General features: G+C 32.2%; 3 protein-coding genes across 4 annotated transcripts; all 3 read left to right on the forward strand.

Annotated features, from left to right (window-relative positions):
• Positions 1–3,133: 3,133 nt before the first annotated feature.
• On the forward strand, positions 3,134–22,241 carry LOC132720683 (uncharacterized). 2 transcript variants are annotated; one of them, XM_060704865.1, is made up of 3 exons: positions 3,134–3,275; positions 6,455–7,076; positions 22,023–22,241. In XM_060704865.1, the coding sequence occupies exons 1-2, from the start codon at positions 3,273–3,275 to the stop codon at positions 7,037–7,039; spliced, it is 588 nt and encodes a 195-aa protein (XP_060560848.1). In that variant the 5' UTR covers positions 3,134–3,272; the 3' UTR covers positions 7,040–7,076; positions 22,023–22,241. The 2 variants fall into 2 exon arrangements, with proteins under 2 accessions (XP_060560848.1, XP_060560847.1); XM_060704864.1 differs by lacking the exon at positions 22,023–22,241 and having other exon boundaries at positions 6,455–8,223.
• Positions 12,364–16,252, forward strand: LOC132720674 (uncharacterized). Its single transcript, XM_060704852.1, has 2 exons — positions 12,364–12,524; positions 14,953–16,252. The coding sequence occupies exons 1-2, from the start codon at positions 12,489–12,491 to the stop codon at positions 15,445–15,447; spliced, it is 531 nt and encodes a 176-aa protein (XP_060560835.1). The 5' UTR covers positions 12,364–12,488; the 3' UTR covers positions 15,448–16,252.
• On the forward strand, positions 19,039–22,010 carry LOC132720684 (uncharacterized). The gene is made up of 2 exons (XM_060704867.1): positions 19,039–19,194; positions 21,412–22,010. Exons 1-2 carry the CDS (start codon positions 19,192–19,194, stop codon positions 21,721–21,723), a joined length of 315 nt encoding a protein of 104 aa, XP_060560850.1. The 5' UTR covers positions 19,039–19,191; the 3' UTR covers positions 21,724–22,010.
• Positions 22,242–24,605: the final 2,364 nt, after the last annotated feature.

Below are 24,605 nucleotides of genomic sequence, written 5' to 3' on the forward strand. Positions count from 1 at the left end.
TTTTTTTTTTTTGTAAAAAGTATCCATGTATTCTTTCGAATCTGTTTCTTTTGTTTCAATGCAAATATTTGTTTTCCGTAAAATTAGTTTTTTAGCTTCCAGTTGATAGTGTGCAGGCTCTCATACCCCCCGACTGTTGTACTCAATTAACATTAATCTATATTCTAATTCTCTACATCCCAAAAGTATTAGTGAGTTATCTACTCGTTGATAATATTTACATGTTTAAATATGTTTAAGTCCAGTAATGTCTTAAATGTCTCATTTTTTATTTGTATTGTCTGCTTTTCTTTTGTATTACTTGTCTATGAAGACTTTGTTCATCGACATCATAATTTATAGTTTTGCTCAGTATTTTTGACATTTGTCATTGAAATGCGAATTCCATTTTTAAAATAAAAAGTCTTTTTTAAAATCTTATATACCTGTTTTTATTCATTTTCATCATTGTATTTTAAACCTTGTCTGAAGACTGATTTTAGCAGTATAACAAATTCAAAGAAAGTATTATAAGTCGTCTGCCCTAGATCCCACACCCAGATATACATGTTCAAATGTACTTTATAAATAACCCTGTATATTAGAGGAATTTTATAGATAAAATGCTCACACTCTTGCAAAACACTTGGAAAGACCTTCCGACCCCAACAATGTCCCTAAAACGGATAAGATATAAATCAATATGATTCGAATAATCAATAGCGAACAATTTCAATTAATAGGCCATTAAGAGAAATATAACCAGCAATGTCTAAATATAAACTATTTGTCCTCAACGCATTTTAGCACGAGTTTCTATCCTTTAATAAGAGAGCAAATAGACTTACCACGAAATTAAAAATATTTTGGGTTTCCCCCCAGCTTATCTATGGTACAAACAACATTATACCTTTAAAGCTTCGAAAATAGGTGCAACATACTTATCTTTTGTGACCTCTAGTGCATAATACAGCGTGTCTTTGTACCGGGGGATTAGGTTGGGAAAACCCACAATTGACTAGTTCCGGATAATATCTAGTAAATTGAGTTTTTTTTATTCAATATGAAATTACATGCTTTTATAACAAATGGCAAATAAAGATATGTTGCATGCAAGCAGTTTCGTAGACAAAGAAATATATAACCTTTTTCAGGTATAAACATACCGTTAAAGAAGTAGCAAAATGTCCATACACGGTTTACTAGGCCATATAATAGTGCTCGGTGATATCGTTACAAAATTACTCTGTTTTAACAGAAATCTGTCTAAACACGTTTTCGCTGAAAATGTCTTATCATTTAGAACTCTATGCTTGTATAGATTAAGTCCAAGTAAAAACATGATAATAAAATCAATTATAAAATAAGATTGTGCATCATAATTTATATCAGTAACAGTTTAAAAGGAAATTAAACACTTAAACTATCACTCAACAACAACATATCTTCAAGTCCAATAAGCCAAACGAACCTCAAGCTTATATACCCTATTGGTTGTCCATGCAGCTGGCATAACGTGCTTAAGTGGACTGACGCGTGACCCACTTGCGGACACCAGTCTGCACGACTCCTTTCGCAACCTGAATGCTGTGCGTGCTGACATGCCTTAACAATGTTCAAAATGGCGCACAATGTTTGTACAGGTAACAAACATAAATACAAAAAATACATAAATATCCAGGTTTACTCAATATATTAAATTTTTATATAATAATTGTCAAACAGTGCAACTTACAAAATTCGCAGTATATATACAGATAATTCCAGTAAGAATGTCATAATACAAATATGTATACATAATTCGCTAAAGAAGTCATTCAAAAGGTCAGATTTCAATTTTAAATAAAAAAGAACATTGCAACCCAGTGCAGCATAAACTTACAAAAAAGAAATATATTTGCACTATTTATGGTATACAAGATTGATACGCTTACTTTAGATTAACTTTTCTTTAAACTTGTTAACAGTAGAAACAAGAAGTCTCTTTTGAAAAGATACTCGGCCGAAGTAAAACTGGTTAACATGCAAAATCAAGTTATTTCTAAGTTTTCAATACAAAAGGAAATGTTAGCAATGTTTCCTAATAAAGACATTATAATCATTTCTTGTAGCTAAGAATTTTGTAAACATTGAAATTAAATTATAGCATATTGTATTGATGGTTTTTTAAAGTAGGACAACTTCTTTTTGAAGAGTCCCTTTTACTTGTTTTACGTTTGACTTTATAAATTTTGTAATCATTTACAAATTAACCTAAAAGTTAAAGATCTATACTCATTCCTGAACATTTTATTTTAAAACTATCCTTTGCATTTTATTTATAGTAGCAAATCTGTTCCTTACATTTTATCTTAGAGCTATCATTAAAATGTTATTTTAGAATGATATGAATTGTCCTTAACATGATATTTTAGAACGATCAATGAGATTCAACGACTTCAGTTTGTAATTTCAAAATGATCAATGAAAATTCGTCTCATAGTCAGTACTTCCCTGTTAATTTTACAGAAAGTCAATTTTACAGACGTACTTTGTTCGAAAAAAAAACCCTGCGAAAATCCCTTTTATATAGCTCAACATTTCAACCAAGCAAACTGTATTTAGACACAGCAGCAAGGAGTTCCATAAATGAAATCTGATGTTTTTTGGAGATGATGAAGGGCAAAAAATTGTACTTGAAGTTTCCGCGCCTTTGCTATAATCAGAACCAGGGTGCCAGGGAAAGCTGATTCGATGTGACCTTAACTGGCTCCGTGATGAGGAATGATCATATCTAATAATAACTGAGCTGTGAATGTCTTTGGCTGTTAATGACCCAATTGTTTATGAACGAAATGAGAAATTGGCCAGTGTCATTAAATGTTGTTAAATATTCTCATATGTGATATTTTAAACTATTGTTAGACTTCATTATTATCACTGTCGAATTGTTATGTTTTCGTTGAAATGAACCAACGAGGATAAATTGTTAGCATTGGAGTAATAATCTATATTGATTTCAATAAGAGAACGAATACAATGCTTAAACTTTTAAATTAGATAAGAATCCAACATCCCCCAACATATAATTCATTTGATATCCAACAAATAAACTTCCCTGTTAAGAACGTGCTACAGTTTTCCTAGAAATACAAAAAATAAAGACAAAATAAAAAAAATAGGAAAAGTACAATTCCTCACATTCCAAAGTAGGTATATAAATAGGTATCATCAGTGTCTTTGTCGGTATTTGCTGGAGTGTCTTAGAGGTATTTTCAATAAAGAATTTCGAAAACTCATTGAAATTATTGAAAATGGTAAGTTACACTTTTTAAATTTCATTTTTTGATAAAGATACATATACATATATTATAAGTTTTTGATCGTCAATAGATTGTATATGAAAGAAATGTATTTATTATTTTTTCTATCATTATTTGTTTTACACATAAATATAATGATTTTATTCCAATATGGCACCTCTGCTGGATTTAAAATTTTTCAAAATGAAAAAGAATAGATAAATAAATGAAAAAAAAACACAACAGAAAAAAAATGTTGTAAAAACGAAAATGTTTTAAGACTGTTTAAATCTTAAACTTAACGTAAAAAACTGTTAATTTAAATCATAAAACCAGTTTCGATTTTTGTTTACATGTTTAACTTGATTTACAGCATCTATATGTACTATTTCTGAATTTTAAGTGTTTTAACATACATATTGTTTGATTTTATCAACCCGTTAATTGCATACTGATTATTCGGACAATACACACAATATAATAATAAGTCTTTGATAGACTTTCGGTTTCATGAGGTTAACACAGTAAGATGCGATTAAATCTAAATTGCGTCTATGAAATAGTTATACTGAGCGTTATAGCGAAAAGGAAAGTATGTTTCCTAGAACAGATTCCTAAACTTTTAAACGAGATAAGAAGCTATCACCCATGATATAGTTCACTAAATGTCACATGTTAAAGTAAAATAAATGAACTTCCCTGTTTAGAATATGACAAAGTGTAAAGAAATGCAATAAAAAAAAAAAAAAAAAAAAAAAAACAGTTCTAGGGAGCAAACTTTCATTTTCATATCCCAAATGTAGAGAAGTGGTTATATAAAGAGTTTTTTTTATCGTCAATGGATTGTAATATGTAAGACATGTATCTGTAATTTTTTGTCCTTATTTGTTTACACATGAATACAATGACTTAATTTCCACATGTCACAACAGTTTGATTTCAAAAAATTCAAAAGAAAAAAACAACAAAACAACAACAACAAAAATAAGAGGGCCATGATGACCCTGAAATCGCTCACCTGTATATAAAACTCTCAATGAACAAGAATGATTTTGACCCTCATGACAAATTTTTAAACTCAAGCTCTTTTGGTTTTTCAAAAGAATATTTGCCATGGCAACCAGACTTCTGCATGGAATTAAATTCTTTGAACAATTTTCAAAGGTGACCACCAATGGAACATTTCTGTGAAGTTTGGATGAAAATGGCTTTAATGTAAAAGTTTAGACGACGGACGGACGCCCGACGAAAAGCGAACACAAAAACTCACCTTGTCACTTTGTGACAGGCGAGCTAGAAAGTAAATGCACGGACGAACGGACGACAAACAACAGTGTCACAAAAGCTCACCTTGTCACTCTACAGTTCCCCTTTTCATATTTGAACAATCTTTGTAGAGGACCACTAGCTCATGTTACATACCAAGTATCAAGGCTCTACGCCTTTTATGACTTTGAAAAGAAGATTTTTTTAAAAGGTTTCCTTATATAACTTTATATAAGTCTGAGGAATCCACTGGCAGGGCCCCATTGAACCTTAGGATCATTATTTGAATATTCTTTTTAGAGGACGAGTAGATGATGCTACATACCAAATATCAAAGCTGTAGGCCTTGTGGTTTTTGACAAAAAGGTTTTGAATTATATTTTTTTAATCGATAAGCCCCTGGCAGGACACCTTTTCATCCTAGGGGCATAATTTAAACAATCTTAGTAGAGGACCACTAGATCATGTTACATACAAAATATCGAGGCTCCACGCCTTGTGGATTTTGAGAAGAAGATTTTCACTATAAAACTTTATATGAAGCCGATAAACTCCCTGGCAGTGCTCATTTTGATCCTTGGTGCATAATTTGAACAATCTTTGTAGAGGACAACTAGATGATGTTACATACCAATTATCAAAGCTGTAGGCTTTGTGGTTTTAGACAAGAGTATTTTTAAAGACTTTTTTGCAAAAATTGAATAACCTTCATGGCGGGACCCCTTTTGACCTAGGGCCATAATTTGAACAATCTTTGTAGAGGACCACTAGATCATGTTACATACCAAATATCAAGACTCTAAGCTTTCTGGTTTTTGACACGTAATTTTTTTAAAAGATTTTCTTTAGAAAATAAACTCTTTTGGTTGCCATGGTAACCAGAGATCTTCAAGGAATTTAATTCTTTTAACAACTTTGGTAGAGCTTGCCAACAGGTTTCATTAAGTTTTGCAAAGCGGAATTGGAGGAGTAGACATTTGAATAAAAAAGTTAACGCGTTAACGCACGAACGGACGGACTGAGCGGTATAGCGTAAAAAAAGTTTAGCCCCCCCCCCCTGGCACGTCCAGTGCAGAGCCATGGTAAGGGTCCAAGGGGGCGCGGGAAATTTTATCAACGACGTCAGCTTGAATCTCCCTGTGTCTGTGTATGTGCAGAGAGGCCAAAGAGGCGCCCAGTGGTCTTTGTCAAGCACAAGAAAAACTTTGACTTCTCATGTTGCTGATATGTCGTCGATTAACAAAATGGCGTTAGGAAAATAACTTCTACGCTCAATGTAGTTCAACAATTTTTTTATTAGTTCTCTTTTTATAAACACGTTAGAATGGAAATATATTTTCTTTTTGTATAATAATGTTGCGTTATTACGCAAAACAAAAGTCGTAGTAACGTACTTCTTGTTTCGCGTTATCACGTCATAACGCCTTCATTCGCGTTATTACGCCATTCCAATACTTTATTGTATTTAAAATTGCATTTCTCCAGATGAGCAAAACAAATCCAAGAAAATCAAACTACAGCAAAATGTAAAGCAAAAGGGTTCGAGATTCAATTAATGATTTACATGTTTTGTGCGATTTATGACTGATTTTGCAGTATATATCACCATTTTTTTCTACTTTGGGAAACTTTTCCATTATCCCTCATGAACAAAGTCTGCATTTTTTTCTGTAATTTTGTTGTTAATTATGCATCTGCATTATCGGGGATCACCTATTTCCATGTTTTTGTATTGTAGTAAAAACAGATTGTTTTAACTTATAATGTATAATTATATAAATAAAATAATATATATATATATAAGTTCATACTCTAACTTGTGTGGTGTGGCTTGCAACTTGCAAGTCTGCTCAGCATAAGTTATAACGTACAATTGTGTTGTCTACATAACATTTTTTATACCTTTAATTTAAAATTTTGAATTTCAGGCCGATCCAGGGTCAACATGGGCAAGTGATAGAAAAGAAACCATAAAGGAACTTCGACAACTTGGGGAGAACATGAATGAACATGCTAAGAACGCGAAAATTGCAAGTGCTATCGGGGGTGGAACAAGTTTTGCAGCCCGTTTGGGTGCGGCTGCATGTTATATTGCAGCACCTTTCACGTTTGGTGCAACCCTTGCTCCTGCAGTTGTACTTACAGGAGCAGCTGTTGCTGGGGGTATAACATCAATTGGCGCAACCATCACCAATCATTTTATAGAGAAAGGTTATATCGGAAGAGTACAGGAAGCTCTTGATAAAGACAGATCATCGTTTAATGCACTGAAGAAGGCTATTGATAAGGCTAGGGAGATATCGTTAGCAGAAGGAATAGAGAGTGATGTAAAGATAGGAAAGAGCATTCTCGGTGAACTCAAATTTGAGACAACCGTAGCTCGTATGCTTGTTTTGCCTGAAGAAGCCGCAGCCACTCTCTTAAGGCTTGGACAGACTGCTCGCTTTGTTGGCCACGCTTTTGCTATGGTAGCTCTGCCGCTAGATGTCTTGTTTTTTGTTAAAGATGTTTGATTTGTCAAAAGGAAATGTTTCCGAGGCTGCTAAAAAGGTTATGGAGCTAGCTGATGAGTTAGAAAAAGAACTTGAAAATATTATGGCTGACGCATAGATAAAAGCATACTGTCGATCTTATATTGAAAATAACATATCACTATATGTAACAACGAATAACACTATCATTATAAAGAAAAAAGATGTTGGTTTTTTAATGATTTTTAAAACATTTTTTTTTCCACAAAAAAGGTTAAGAAATAAACATAATTTACTTTCTAAACTTTTTTTGTTGATTTAATTATACTACCACTTAAAAGCATAAAGCATACTGTGGTAAGGTCTGTCAGGACGCCCTGGCCAACATCTTAAATATATTTTATCACCTTCATTCCGTCCATGATGTTAGTTTAAAAAAAGGAAACCGGTTTGTACTGATTTATATGGCCAGTGCAACAAAAAATATCACAGAAAAGGCCAAATCCAAACGTTGTATTTCTATCATTTCTAAAAATTATCCGTAAACATAGCATTTCTCTTAAAAGACATTTATTATTTTTTGTTCCTTTTTTTTTGGGGGGGGGGGGGGTTAATATTTTGTACTTATGAAAAATAGTTTTATATTGCTTGTAGGTTTCTTTAATTTTTTATCAAACATTGTTGTTTAACGTCAGTATATATAGAAATTTACATCTAAGCCTTAGGCATAATAGATATGAGTTTATTACTCATAATACTGAATTTAACTGCTTATTTCACTAATGGCTTACTTTGTATATAAATACATGTTTAGATATAATTATAATTTTTTTTAAAACATTATAAGTAATCAAAAAATAAATTGTAATTATATCAATTGCTTGATTGTATGACATACCCAAACAGATTACGTTGAACTGTGTTTTAGAATATCTTATCGCTTAAATTTGTGACACACATATATTCACCAAGCACTATTTGTAAAAAGGAGATGTTAATTATCAATAATAATTTACACCATTAAGATTCACTAAATTTTATGTTTATAGTGAAATATGTAGTGTGACGGAAACGTACTTTTAGAAACAAAATAAGAGACTATGTGGAACATATAATTTGAAATTTTGAACCATGTTTTGATGTGGGTCTATATGTAAAAGCAATGAATGAAGTTTGTGTAATTTTTGGAATATTTGTTTCAACGAATTAAAGAAAAGTTAGGTTGATATTTAGTTTGTGATTGCATACGAATGATTTTTTATGTAATTTGTTTTGTAAATTCTGAAATGTATTTTTGCTTAACCAAGCTTAAGATTCCATACCATTTTAATCATGTATAGGTAAAGATATTAAATCAGAAACATGCGGGGCTCCTGAAGTCGGAGGCGTGGGTATTGTGACGGAAACGCATTTTATGGGTAACTTTATTGCCTCCCCTTTCTATAAGTTCGCCATTTGTATTGGAAAAAATAATAATGTATTTGTAAATTTATCATGGTATAAAGAGTAGGTATTTTAATCATTTTAACTTTCAAATCAGATAATCTAAGGGCATCCTTCAAATTGTTTATAAGTTACAGTAGTTCATATTGGAAATAACTTTAAGTAACAGAGGCTTATAAGATTTTGTTAGAATCAGTATCAAGAAATGTTTTATTTTTATTAGCCAATCAAAATAATTGTTTTTATTCACTTCGGAGATGGTGCATCAACAATATAAATAGAGCGGACGAAGTGCTGAAGAGTCAGAAAGGGGCCTCCGTGGCCGAGTGGTTAAGGTCGCTGACTTGAGATCACTGGTCCCTCACCGCTGTAGGTTCGATCCTCACTTGGGGTCGAAATCTTTCATGTCAGGAAGCCATCCAGCTGGCTTACGGAAGGTCGGTGGTTCTACCCGGGTGCCCGCTCGAGTCTGAAATAATGCCCGGAGGGGCACCTGGGGTCTTCCTCCATCAATAAAAGCTGGAAAACAATCGACGAAAAAATCTCGGCGGGACGCTCTAGGATGGCCCGACTTGAGTGTACTGTCGCCCATATGGGCTTTCCGGCGGCGACCTTAAATAAACGCATTAAAAAAGTGAAGAGTCAGTTTTGTTTCGTCCGTTAGGCAGATCAGAGCAGTATTATATTTACTGGTACACAGAATCTCAGATATCAGGTGCTAAAAATATCTAACTGTTTCTGTGAAACCTCATAAAAACAACGTTTAATAGAAGAAAGTTGAGATATTGGTATTTAATTTTAAGTTAGTCTGAATATTTCTTGCATATCAGACTGGCGTTTCCGTTAGTTTTACCCCTTCCGGAAATTTCATCTGGCACGGGGGGTTCCAGATGAGTGGCGTGCTGTACAATGGCACGATAAAGATGACGCCATTTTACCGTGATGAATGATTTTGTAATTCATACGCTGTTGAAGAAAATAGTTACGGTTGTAATGATATAAATTTTCATTGAAAATAAAGATAAAAAATTTAAAATAAAATGGAATATGGTAGAATATGCAAGAAAAAATATCTGTCATATGTTTGCGGTTCGGATCGGAATATCCGTCCCGAGGTGACCCGCCCATTGGGCGGTAACGAGGCTTTGATATTATTAGTCTGTGTATAGAAGAGAACGACGTAGTAAATACATACTAGTGTACAGAAATTTCAGATATGTGACACCAATGACGTTTTACTACTACTGTCATACCTGGAGAAATATTTATGTTGAAGTAATTTTGGAGAATAGATATATCAATTTTGTTTGGTTATGTCCTTGTAAGTGTCGGATCGTATTGATAAAGTAACTTAACATTTTCCTGTACACAGAAATCTCAGATATCTGGTACAGAAGTGTTCTATTGTTTCAGTAAGACCTCTCGTGCCAACGGTTGATGAGAAATAATATTTTGATTGAATTTAAAGATAATAGTTACTAGTACACAGAAATCTCAGATATCTGGAACTAAGGATGCTATACTTACAAGGCAAATTATTAATGAGGAACTATTTTTATGAATGTTCGAAGTTTTAGAAATGTAGGATATGAGGTTGTTGGAATGTAAATGTAGGGGATGAAAGATAGTTTTACCTTTCGACTGATATTTGTTTGAGAATTGTTTTTGAAAATATAAATTGTTTATTTTGGAATGTACAGTTTTGAATGATTTAAGAAGTAGATTAAGATTGTTATTTTGCAATGAATGTTTCTTTAGTTATTTTCCAATCACTAGGATAAGTATCCCGAGAAAAAATACATGTATTTGCATTTAAGAGTATCAACATTTATCTGATTTTATTTTGTAGCAATAGATTAAATATTCTAATGCACAGTACACGCTACAGTAGCAGAAGAATAGTTCAAGTATATTAAGTATATTAATCATTATATTGTACAATAATAAAATTTGATTTCAGCTCATTTTGCTTTGCTGCTAATTGATTAACTAATTGAAAGGCAACAACTGTGACAAACATGATTTACCCTAAAATATGCGGACAATATGCATACACTAACTTGGTACTGATCATTCCTGTAAAGTTTGAAATTGCACCAGTAGTGTCTAAGGAGAGGTAGACTATAGCTTAGTGATCTGAATAAATTGTGGTTACTTTGTAGCATGTACCAGCTATTGTGTAACAGGCGACACAAAACCCGGTCAAAATGCCTTTTATATTCAAGTGCCATAACTCAGCGAAACGTTATTCAGTTGAAACAGTCGTGTAATTTGCACAAGAACTTGAGGTGCGAATCAATTCTGTTAAATTTAATTCAAAATGCTTCAGGAGTATAAGATAGGTAGCCCGAAAAAAATCATTGAATTGCAAAATGCCGACGATACGAACAACTGGACTTGGTACGTATCATTCCTGTAAAGTTTGAATGAAATTGCACCAGTATTGTTTGAAGAGTAGTTCGAACAATTTTGTGATAAAGGACGGACGTTCCCTCTCAGCTGACGTTCTGGTTTTTTGATCGTCTTTGATCTAAAACACATCGCCTACTGACAACGTTTGTTCGTCCCATATTTTTCTGATATACTTTTACTTAGAAGTGATATGTTTTCGCATTTATACGATGGTTGCATGATACGCCAATTTGGATCTGTCTACTTTTTTGTATTATATTTGATAACGTGTGCAAACGCACGGACAAATCTTCGTTTACATTTGCAGTCATCGCTAATATGTACAGCACGGTTTCTTTTTTCTTTAAAGACGGGGATCCCGGGAATGAATCACACTGTTGACATATATTTTGCCCATATAATGTCCAGGAGACACAGAAGTGACATATAACACCGCGGACAGGGCTACAATGCAAACTAATTTTGCGTTACCATTTGAAGATGAAAGCTCTACGGTCTTATTCTTAAATTTTCATGAATGTTTATTTAAACAGTAGGAAAAGAATTGTGTTTAAAACCAACCAAATACCAAACCAAAAATTTATAAATCTGAGCTATAGATTCTGAATTTTAATCTAGATTAAGTCGCCGCTTAAGACTAAAAGAATTTAACATGTTAGCAAGGACACTTGACACCATGACAAAATCAATGACCAGTTGCGTTCACCCCCTTTCTTTTTTGCTCTTCCTCCTAAAAGGCATGAAATTAATAAAAAAAAATGTTTTAGATTTACATTTATGATCAAATGAAAATATGAAATCTTCTCTCGGTGAAATATAATAATATATTTTTATCTTACACTAAAAAATCCTCTATATAGTTATCAATTTTCTAGCCGGTATATCCGAGTCTTCATATTATTTTATTCCCTGTTTAGATTTATTTGTTGATTGCCACATAATTGAAACAAAATGCATATAGTGCATATAGACACAGCAGTAAGTAGTTTCATTAATGAAATCTGATATTTTTGGAGATGATGAAGGGCTAAATATTGTACTTGAAGTTTGCACGCCTTTGCCTTAATCAGAACCAGGGTGCCAGGGAAAGCTGATTCTATTTGATCTTTACTGGCTGCGTGATGAGGAATGATCATATCTAAAAATAACTGACCTGTGAATGACCTTGGCTGTTAATGACCCAATTGTTTTATAACGAAATGAGAAAAAAATTGACCAGTGTCATTAAAAGCGGTTTAATATTCTCACTGAATGATATTTTAAACTATTGTTAGACTACATTTTCATTACTGTCGAATTGTTATGTTTTTCGTTGAAATGAATCAACGAGGATAGATTATTAACATTGGAGCAATATTCTATATCGAATTCAATTAGAAAACGAATGCAATGCTTAAACTTTTAAATCAGGTAAGAATCCAACATCACCTAATATATAGTTCATTAGATATCCCACGATGAAGTTAAGTAGATAAACTTCCCTGTTTATAACGTGCCACAGTGATCCTAGAAATACAAAAAATAGGAAATGTACAATTCCTCACATTCCAAAGTCAGAGAAAGTTAGGTATATTAATAGGTATTCTCAGTGTCTGTGTCGGTATTTGCTAGAGTGTCTAAGAGGTATTTTTCAGTAATGAATTCTGAAGAATCATTGAAATCATTGAAAATGGTAAGTTACACTTTTTTTATTACATTTCTTGATAAAGATACATATATATATATATATATATATCAAAAGTTTTTGATCGTCAATACATTGTATAAACAGGAAATTTATTGTTTTTATCCTTATATTTTACATATGCATAAAATGATTTTATTCCAATATGGCACTACTGCTTGATTTAAAAAATATCAAAATAAAAAAGGAATAAATACATAAAAATCAACAACAGAAAAACTTTGTAAAAACAAACCAATATGTTTAAGACTTTTTGGATATTAAACTGTATGTCAAATAAAACCAGTTCCGAATTTTGTTTACATGTGTAATTTGATTAACAGCATTCATGCACTATTACTGTACTTTAAGCATATTAAAGATCTTATAACACAAATTTTTATGGTTTTATATCTTAAACATGATGTATCAATTTTGCAAGTTCCAAAAAGCATTATTAATACAGATATTACCGAATTACCATTTCATGTAAATAAAGGGAGGTTATAGAACAAATAATTTCTATTATGTCCAAGTCAAATTTTTAATAAGAAATGAATGCATATATTTTAATGATTAAATATAATATGTACAAATATTTGCAGTACATATTTTACATATTCTTCGATGTTTAAAAATTGTTTTATAACCATAATTTCACTTGAGTGTGCAACCTCAATTATAACATACAGGATCTTTAAGCTTTATATCTAATTTTATTAACCTGTCAATTGCATACTGATTATACGATCAAAGCATACAATATAAAAATCAACCTTCGATAGACTTTCGGTTTCACGAGATTTATACAGTAAATGCGATAAAATCTAATTTGTGTATATGATATAGTTATACTAAGCATTATAGCGAAAAGGAAAGTATGTTTCGTAGAACAGATTACTAAACATTTAAATGAGATAAGTTATAGGAAACACACTTTTCTTTTCATATTCCAAATGTACTATATTTTATGCGTATTCACCTACATATTGTTTGATTTTATTAACCTGTCAATTGCATTCTGATTATACTGAGCGGTATAACGTAAAACAATAAACTACGAGCGTAGCAAGGCAGAAATTGATTGTTGGGTTAGAGGAACCGCTTTAGGCTACATGGCATGTCCAGCGTAGAGTCCTGGTAGGGGTCCAAGGGGGCGGGGGTAATTTTATCAACGACGGCAGCTTGAATCTCCCTGTGTCTGTGTATGTGAAAAAGTCGTAAGCCAGAGAGACGCCCAGTGGTATTTGTCGAGCGCAAGAAAGACTTTGGCCTTTTAATGTTGCTATATGCCGTCGATAAACAAAATGGCGTTAGGAAAATAACGTCTACGCTCAATGTATTTCAATAAATTTTTATTAGCTCTCTTTTAATAAACACGTTAGAATGGAAATAGATTTTCTTTTTGCATTATAGTATTGCGTTATTACGCAGAACAAACGTCGTAGTAACGTACTTTTTCGCGTTATAACGCCTTTGATTCGCGTTATAATGCCTTTATTTGCGTTATTACTTACGCCATTCCAATACTTAATTGTAATTAAAACTGCACGTTTCCAGATGAGCAAAAAAATCCAAGACAATCAAACTTCAGCAAAATGTTCTCCGATTTAAAACAAACAAAAAGGTTCGAGATTCAAGTAATGATTTACATGTTTTGTGCGATTTATGACTGATTTTGCAGTATCTATCACTTAATTTATACTGTGGGAAACTTTTTCATTATCCCTCATGAACAGACTCTGTCAAACAAGGTTCGCAATTTTCTATAATTTTGTTGTTCATAATGCTTCTGCATTATCGGGGATCACCCATTTCCATGTGTTTGTATTGTAGTAAAATACCTGCAACATATTATTTTAACTTTTGTATATAGAGGATATTGAATGAGTGTAGTTTAATACTTAATTTATTGAACGAGTGGAATAAAATTATATTATGCGATCCTATGGCGAGCATAATATTGTTTTATTCAACGAGTTCAATAAATTTAGTATTGAATCTACACGAATATAATACTCTATTTATCACATATATAAAATAAGAACAGTAAACTGTTATAATGAGTAATTTTTCAATGACGCGCCTATAGTGTAACGCTGACATTAGCGCGCTTAAACGCTATGTTTCTATATAGCGCAAATGGCGTCATGTCAAAGTGTTATTTCACTAGTGTAATATCGTTTTGATTAAATGGCTTTATTAAACTCCTGCGCCGCGGTTTATTTGATAGAATTATGTAAGTATATTAATATAGTTATATGTAAGTATATTAATATAGTTATATAAGATCATTCTCTTATGTGTAGTGTAGTGTGGCTTACATTATTTTGTAGTTAGTTCTGCCTTGCAAGTCTACTCAGCATTAGGTACAACGTACAGTTGTGTTGTCTACATTTCATTTTTGGAATCTTTAATTTAAAATTTTGAATTTCAGGCCGATCCAGTCTCAACATGGGCAAGTGATAGAAAAGAAACCATAAAAGAACTTCGACAACTTGGGGAGAACATTAATGAACATGCTAAGAACGCGAAAATTGCAAGTGCTGTCGGGGGTGGAACAAGTGTTGCAGCCGGTTTAGGTGCGGCTGCGTGTTATGTTGCAGCACCTTTCACGTTTGGTGGATCCCTTGTTCCTGCAGTTGCACTTACAGGAGTTGCTGTTGCTGGAGGAGTAACATCTTTTGGCGCAACCATAACAAATCATTTTATAGAGAAAGGTTATATTGGAAGAGTACAGGAAGCTCTTGATAAGGACATATCATCGTTTAATGCACTGAAGAAAGCTATTGATAAGGCTAAGGAGATATCGTTAGCAGAAGGAATAGAGGGTGGTGTAAATATTGGAACGAATATTCCGGTAATCTTAAAATTGGGACAACCGTTGCTCGTATGCTTGTGTTGCCTGAAGAGGTCGCAGTCACTCTCTTAAGACTTGGCCAGACTGTTCGTTTTGCTGGCTATGCTGTTGCTATAGTAGCTGTGCCGCTAGATGTTTTGTTTTTTGTAAAAGATCTAATTGATTTGTCAAAAGGAAATGTTTCCAAGGCTGCTAAAAAGGTTTTGGAGCTAGCTGATGAGTTAGCAAAAGAACTTGAAGATATAATGGCTGACGCATAAATACAGGTGTATGTCGATCTTGTATTGAAAAAATAACAGTTTGAATAACAACCAACGAAGTAAATAACACTATCATTATAAAGAAAACCAATGCTGTTTTTAATGATTTTAAAAACATTTGTGAACTAAAAATGTTTAGAAATAAACATAATGTACTTTCTAAATTCTTTGTTGATTTAAATATACTACCATTTTAAAAGTGGAAGCATACTGTGGTAAGGTCGGTCAGGACGCCTGGGCCAACATCTTAAACATGTATTTTAACACCTTCATTCGGTCCATAATTTTAGTTTATAAAGAGGAAAATGGTTTATAAAGATGAAAACAATTTATATGGTATCTTTTACTCGTTTATATGGCCAATGCAACAGAAATATCACAGAAACGGCCAATGTTATTATTTGGGGTAATATGGCAATAAACACAGAGCAGAGGCAAGGGAAAGTGTATTATAAGAGCATGTTTATTACTTTCATTTGATAGATGGTCAGGTTATTTCTTACCGTACAAAAAGCAGTGGAACTATAGTGTTCACGTTTAAAAAGTAGTATTATTACATTTGAACAAATTATATAAACGTAGGTTAATTGTCCGTGACGAAATTTGTGTTATTACAGTAATGGGAGGTAATAAAAAGAAAATAATCCGTTAGCATTTAGGACATTGATTATTATTAACATTTTTATTCATTTATTTATTTTTTTTTGGGGGGGGGGGTAATATCTTGTACTTATGAAAACTGGTTATATATTGTTTGTAGGTTTCTAATTTTTGCATCAAATATTATTGTTGTTTAATGTCAGAAAATATAAAAATTTACATCTAAGCCTTAGGCATATATGAGTTTATCACTCATAATACTGAATTTAACTGCTTATTTCACTAATGGCTTACTTTGAATATAAATACATGTTTAGATATTAAGATTTTTTTTTAACATTAAAAAACATTAATTCAATCAATTGCTTGATTGTATGATATGCCGAAACAGATGACGTTAAACTGGGTTTAAGAATATAGAATCGCTTTAATTTGTGACACACATATATTCACCAAGCACTATTTGTAAAAGGATATGTATGTAGGATATGATGTTTACAGTGAGATATGTAGCAGAATAATAATACAGCAATTATTATATTTTACTATAATAGAATTTGATTTCAGCTCATTTTGCTTTGCTGCAGTTTGCTGCTAATTGATTAACTACAGTAAATGAAAGGCCACAACTATGACAAAAATTATTAACCCTAAAAAATGCGGACGATATGCATAAATTAACCTGGTACTGATCATTCCTTTAAAGTTTGAAATTGCACCAGCAGTGTCTTAGGAGAGGCAGACTATAGCTAAGTGATCTATATAAATTGTGGCTACTTTGTAGCATGTACCAGCTATTGTGTAGAAAGCGACACAAAAACCGGTCAAAATGCCTTTTACATTCAAGGACCATAACTCAGCGAAACGTTATTCAGTTGAAACAGCCGTGTAATTTGCACAAGAACTTGAGGTGCGAATCAATTCTGTTAAATTTAATTCAAAATGCTTCAGTAGTATAAGAAAGGTAGCCCAAAAAAGTCATTGAATTGCAAAATGCCGACGATACGAAATACTGGACTTGGTACGTATCATTCCTGTAAAGTTTGAATGAAATTGCACCAGTATTGTTTGAAGAGTAGTTCGAACAATTTTGTGATAAAGGACGGACGTTCCCTCTCAGCTGACGTTCTGGTTTTTTGATCGTCTTTGATCTAAAACACATCGCCTACTGACAACGTTTGTTCGTCCCATATTTTTCTGATATACTTTTACTTAGAAGTGATATGTTTTCGCATTTATACGATGGTTGCATGATACGCCAATTTGGATCTGTCTACTTTTTTGTATTATATTTGATAACGTGTGCAAACGCACGGACAAATCTTCGCTAACATTTGCAGTCATCGCTAATATGTACAGCACGGTTTCTATTTTCTTTAAAGACGGGGATCCCGGGAATGAATCACACTGTTGACAGATATTTTGCTCATTTATTTTCCAAGAAATACCGAGGACATAAATGGTTTCATACCATTACAATTTGGATTTTTATACTTATTGTTGAATGTTTAAAAACATTTGTAAACGCACACGGACTAGGTATCGCTAATATTTACAGTGCACTCAGCGCGGTTTCTTTTTCAAGAAGAGGGGATGCCGCGGATGAATCACACTGTTGACATATATTTTGCCCATATATTGTCCAGGAGACACAGAAATGACATATAACACCGCGGACAGGGCTACAATGCAAACTGATTTTGCGATACCATTTGAAGAAGAAAGCTCTACGATGGTCTTATTCCTAAATTTTCATGAATGTTTATTTAAACAGTAGGAAAAGAATTGTTTTTAAAACCAACCGAATACTTAAAGTGTTGTAGAAATTTATAATTCGGAGCTATAGATTCTGAATTTTAATCTAGATTTAAGTCGCCGCTTAAGACAAAAATATAACATGTTAGCAAGGACAAACTCCAATGATTCTTTACACCATGACAAAATCAATGACCAGTTGCCCAACACCAACTCTAATCCACCCCTTTTCTATTTTGCTCTTCCTCTTAAAAAGCATGAAATTAATAAAAATGTTTTAGATTTACATTTATGATCAAATGAAAATATGAAATCTTCTCTCGGTGAAATATAATAATATATCTTTATCTTACACCAAAAAATCCTCTATATAGTTATTAATTTTCTAGCCGGTATATCCGAGTCTTCATATTATTTTATTCCGTGTTTAGATTTATTTGTTGATTGCCACATAATTGAAACAAAATGCATATAGTGCATATAGACACAACAGTAAGTAGTTTCATTAATGAAATCTGATATTTTAGGTGATGATGAAGGGCTAAATATTGTACTTGAAGTTTGCACGCCTTTGCCTTAATCAGAACCAGGGTGCCATGGAAATGCTGATTCTATGTGATCTTTACTGGCTGCGTGATGAGGAATTTTCATATCTAAAAATAACTGACCTGTGAATGACATTGGCTGTTAATGACCCAATTGTTTTATAACGAAATGAGAAAAAAATTGACCAGTGTCATTAAATGCGGTTTAATATTCTCACTGAATGATATTTTAAACTATTGTTAGACTACATTTTCATCACTGTCAAATTGTTATGTTTTTCGTTGAAATGAATCAACGAGGATAGATTATTAACATTGGAGTAATGTTCTATATAGAATTCAATTAGAAAACGAATGCAATTATTAAACATTTAAATCAGATAAGAATCCAACATCACCTAACATATAGTTCATTAGATATCCCACGATGAAGTTAAGTAAATGAACTTCCCTGTTTATAACGTGCCACAGTTTCCTAGATATACAAAAATTATAGACAAAATAAAAAAGATAGGAAAAGTACAATTCCTCACATTCAAAAGTCAGAGAAAGTTAGGTATATTAATAGGTATTCTCAGTGTCTGTCGGTATTTGCTAGAGTGTCTAAGAGGTATTTTTCAATAAAGAATTCTGAAGAATCATTGAAATCATTGAAAATGGTAAGTTACACTTTTTATATTGCATTTCTTGATAAAGATACATATATAGTATATTAAAAGTTTTGATCGTCAATAGATTGTATAAACAAGAAAAGTATTTATTGTTTTTTATCCTTATATATTTTACATATGCATAAAATGATCTTATTCCAATAATGCACTACTGCTTGATTTAAAAAAAATCGAAATAAAAAAGGAATATATATATATAAATCAACAACAGAAAAACCTTGCAAAAACAAAACCAATATGTTTAAGACTTTTTTGATATAAACTGTATGTAAAATAAAATCAGTTTCGAATTTTGTTTACATGTGTAATTTGATTAACAGCATTCATGTACTATTACTGTATTTTAAGCATATTAAATATCTTATAACACACATTTTTTTATGGTTTTAAATCTTAAACATGATGTATCAATTTTGTAAGTTCCAAAAAGCATTATTAATACAGATATTACCGAATTACTATTTCATGTAAATAAAGGGAGGTTATAAAAAAAAATATTTTCTATTATGTCCAAGTCACATTTTTCAATAAGAAATAAATGCATATATCTTAATGATTAAATATAATATGTACAAAAATTTGCAGTACATATTTTACGTATTCTTCGATGTTTGAAAATTGTTTTATAACCATAATTTCACTTGAGTGTGCAACCTCAATTATAACATACAGGTCTTTAAGCTTTATATCTAATTTTATTAACCTGTCAATTGCATACTGAGCATACAATATAATTATCAACCTTCGATAGACTTTCGGTTTCACGAGATGCGAGTAAATTTGTGTATATGATATAGTTATACTGAGCATTATAGCGAAAAGGAAAGTATGTTTCGTAGAACAGATTACTAAACATTTAAATGAGATAAGTTCTAGGAAACACACTTTTCTTTTCATATTCCAAATGTACTATATTTTATGCGTATTAACCTAAATATTGTTTGATTTTATTAACCTGTCAATTGCATTCTGATTACATCATCGATTATTTGAAAGAGATAAACTTGTATTCAAGGATCTATATGGCTCTTTTTTATTATCATTTGCAAAGTTTTTCATAATATTTTAAGCCTATTATAGCATTCGACACGATATGGCCATTTATGTGTTAACGTGCCGTAAAATCCAAACAAGCAAACAAATAAACAAAATTATACTGAGCGGTATAACGTAAAACGATAATCTACGGGCGTAGCAAGGCATAAATTGATTGTTTTCACTTACGCGGGGGTTAGAGGGACCGCTTTAGGCTACCTGGCAGGTCCAGCGTAGAGTCCTGGTAGGGGTCCAAGGGGGCGGGGGTAATTTTATCAACGACGGCAGCTTGAATCTCCCCGTGTCTGTGTACGTGCTAAGTCGTGAGCCAGAGGCGCCCAGTGGTTTTATCGAGCGCAAGAAAGACTTTGACCTTCTCATGTTGCTGATATGCCGTCGGTAAACAAAATGACGTTAGAAAAATAACTTATACACTTAATGTAGTTCAACAAATGTTTAATAGTTCTCTTTTTATAAACACGTTATCTAGAATGGAAATAGATTTTCTTTTTGCATTACAGCTTTACGTTATTACACAAAACCAAAGTCGTAGTAACGTACTTCTTGTTTCGCGTTATAACGCCTTTAATTCACGTCATAACGCCTTTATTCGCGTTATAACGCCATTTCAATACTTTACTGTATTTAAAATTGCATGTCTCGAGATGAGCAAGAAAATCCAAGACAATCAAACTTTAGCAGAATGTTCTATGATTTAAAAAAGCAAAAAGGTTCGAGATTCAAATAATATGATTTACATGTTTTGTGCGATTAATGACTGATTTTGCAGTATCTTTCACCATATTTTTACATTGGGAAACTTTTCAATTATCCCTCATGAGCAGACTGTGTCAAACAAAGTCTGCAATTTTCTGTAATTTTGTTGTTAATAAAAAAAAGGATTATAATGCTTCTGCATTATCGGGGATCATCCATTTCCATATTTTTATTGTAGTAAAATACCTGCTACATGTTGTTTTAACTTTTGTATAATTTAATAAATATATTTATATATATAATATAATCTTACTCTGACGTGTAGTGTAGTGTGGCTTACAGTATTTGTTAGTTAGTTCTGCCTTGAAAGTCTGCTCGGCATTAATTATAACGTACAGTTGTGTTGTCTACATTTCATTTTTCATATCTTTAATTTAATATTTTGAATTTCAGGCCGATCCAGTCTCAACATGGGCAAGTGATAGAAAAGAAACCATAAAGGAACTTCGACAACTTGGGGAGAACATGAATGAACATGCTAAGAACGCGAAAATTGCAAGTGCTGTCGGGGGTGGAACAAGTGTTGCAGCCGGTTTAGGTGCGGCTGCATGTTATTTTATAGCACCTTTCACGTTTGGTGGATCCCTTGTTCCTGCATTTGCACTTACAGGAGTTGCTGTTGCTGGCGGAGTAACATCAATTGGCGCAACCATAACCAATCATTTTATAGAGACATATACATTGGTAGTGTTCAGGAAGCTTTAGATAAGGATAGAGTATCGTTTGATGCACTGAAAAAGGCTGTGGATAAAGCTAATGAAATATCGTTAACAGAAGGAATAAAATGTGGTGTTAAGATTGGAAAGAGCATTCCTGGTGGTGTCAGTCTTGGGTCTTTCGTTGCTCGTGAGCTTATTGTATCTGAAAAAGTCGCAGCCAGTCTTTTAAAACTTGGCCGGACTGCTCGTTTTGTAAGCCACACTGTCGCTATAGTAGCTCTGCCGCTAGATGTCTTGTTTTTTGTATTAGATGTAATTGATTTGACAGACGGAAATGTTAAAAAGGTTATGGAGCTAGCTGATGAGTTAGAAAAAGAACTTGAAGATATTATGGCTGACGCATAAATACAATCGTATGTCGTTCTTGTATTAAAAATAACAGTGTATGTAACAACGAAGCAAATTTCACTATCATTAAAGAAAACAAAAGCTGTTTATTAATGATCTTAAAATCATTTTTGCAAACCAAAACGGTTAGGAAATAAACATACTTTTGTTTCCATACTCTTTGTTGATTTAATTATACTACCACTGAACAAGTGGCAGCATTCTGTGGTAAGGTCGGTCAGTAAGCCCGGGCCAACATCTTAAACATGTATTTTATGACCTCCAAAAGTTTTGTATTATAAGCGCATGTTTAGAAATTATTTTGATACTTCGCCATTTTTTTTTCTTACAGAAAGCAAGGAAATTATAGTTTTTTCGTTTTAATAAAAGTAAAATTATCATTTTTGAACAAATCATGAACGTAGGTTAATTTTCCTTGTGGATATTGGTGTTATAAATGTAAAGGGAGGTAACAAAAAGAAAGTAATTCTTCAACATAACATTTAGGACAATGATTATTTTATTTTGGGAGTAAATATTTTGTACTTTAGAAATATTAGTAAAATATTGTTTGTATGTTTCTTGTAATCTTTATCAAATATTATTGTTGTTTAAGTCTTATATAAAATTTACCTCTACGTCTTAAACATATATGAGTATATTAGTAATAGAAGAGCATCAAAACACGAGGCTATCTGATCTGTACGAGGGGGCTTAATCCACGAGTATAAATAAGATTTCCGAATGTTTTGATGTTATTTCTCTCATCATATCATCTATCATGGACGAAAAGTACAAACACGTTCCCTGTCGTCACAATATTAAACCCGAGAAAAAGCAACCAATGTATATGGCCTGTCTATCGTTATCTCTTTCCCTTAAACCATATAAAAATGAGGCAATCAACGAGCATGCTCTAGACAGACAGTGAATGTAGATAAATAATACATGCACTCCGTTAACGCACTGTGCATGAAATGGAATACGATTAAACTCTGACACATTTTCAAAAGTAAATGAATGTCACTGCTATTTTCATTGTTTGCTCATTTGAACATAGGTACACGTATAGATATTAAGATTAAATGTTTTGTTTTTATTATTATTGTTAGTCATTTAAAATAAATTTCAATTCAAGCAATCGCTTGATCGTATTATATACTCAAAGAGATGAAGTTAAAAACTGGGTTTAAGAATATTAAATCACTTAAATTTATGACACCTAGCATAGTTTTATTTATAAACAGGAGAAGTAAAGTAGTAGTATATACAACAAAGATTCACTATATAAGTTATATGGAAAGGCAAACTTCACATTTTATGGTCACAGTTACATGTAGATATGAAGTATTAATATGAAGCATACAATAGTTCGCTAAAATATAATTTTATTTTCAGCTCTCATTTTGTTTTCTTGTAGTTTGCTGCTATTTGATAAAATAATAACAAAAACAACAACAACAACAACGACAACAAAACAACAAAGTTTTATTGCATTATAAGGCTTCTGGTCCAAAGTTCATTCAAAATGGTATCAACTTTAGTTATAGAGTAGCGTCGTTATTCATTTTCTTAAATCAGATCATAAACATAACGTCGTTATTCATGTTTTAAATCAACATCATAAACATATTGTATAAAACTTGTTTTTAAGTATCTGCCTTATGAACAGAGATATACATGTATCAAAGTGTTTTAATTAGGAAGATATTTGACAATGATTGAGGTGTATATGTCGGTTTGTTTGAATTAAATGATTCATTTAATTCAACATTTAAAATCTTGTTAATGAGAAAATGCTGTCAGTTTCTTTATCACTCATAATAAGGATATAAATAACTCATTAGTTACTGGAGCACCTAACCATTTTGCTTTGAACTAAGTTTCTCTTATAGCGCTGTTCAAAGGGCAAATAATCAGGAAATGCTCTTCGTTTTAAATAGAATAAACATTGTTTCTGGGTGGCAATATGTACACAACCTTTAATCTTTATCAAGACCTAAGTGTCTTTCTTTTTCTATTATAAATAATTCGCGGTAAATAAATGTAAGAAATCCGCCACATGCCTATCATTCCATCTATATTTGTCGACATTTACTTCATTAGACGTTTCTTTTTTAATTGTTGTATCTAACAAATGGTCGCCATTACTCTAAGTCAATCTTGCACAAAATGGTAAATGATCTGATTCGTGACGCTCTTCAACGTTAAAACTACTTTTATGAGAAAAAATATCTGACGAGACCACAGTCAACCACACCTGCACTATAGTAAGTTAAACAAGTAAAATAACCTGCAAAATTATTGTTCAAACGACCATTTAAAATATGGATACTATGAATACAGCATAATACTACAGGAGATCTCCCAATATATATCTCTCAATATCTTTGTTGTTTCTAGAAATTTAAAAAAAGTCTATATAATAATGAATTTCGGTATAAAATATTACATCTGAAATTAACTTGCATTTACGTGCATTTAAATCGCCATCTAAGTATTGATATACATTAAGATACATATGACGCACGACGCGAAAAA

Source organism: Ruditapes philippinarum, unplaced genomic scaffold, assembly GCF_026571515.1.
Source record: "Ruditapes philippinarum isolate M1 unplaced genomic scaffold, ASM2657151v2 ctg4159_1_1_1_1, whole genome shotgun sequence".
Taxonomy (NCBI): domain Eukaryota; kingdom Metazoa; phylum Mollusca; class Bivalvia; order Venerida; family Veneridae; genus Ruditapes; species Ruditapes philippinarum.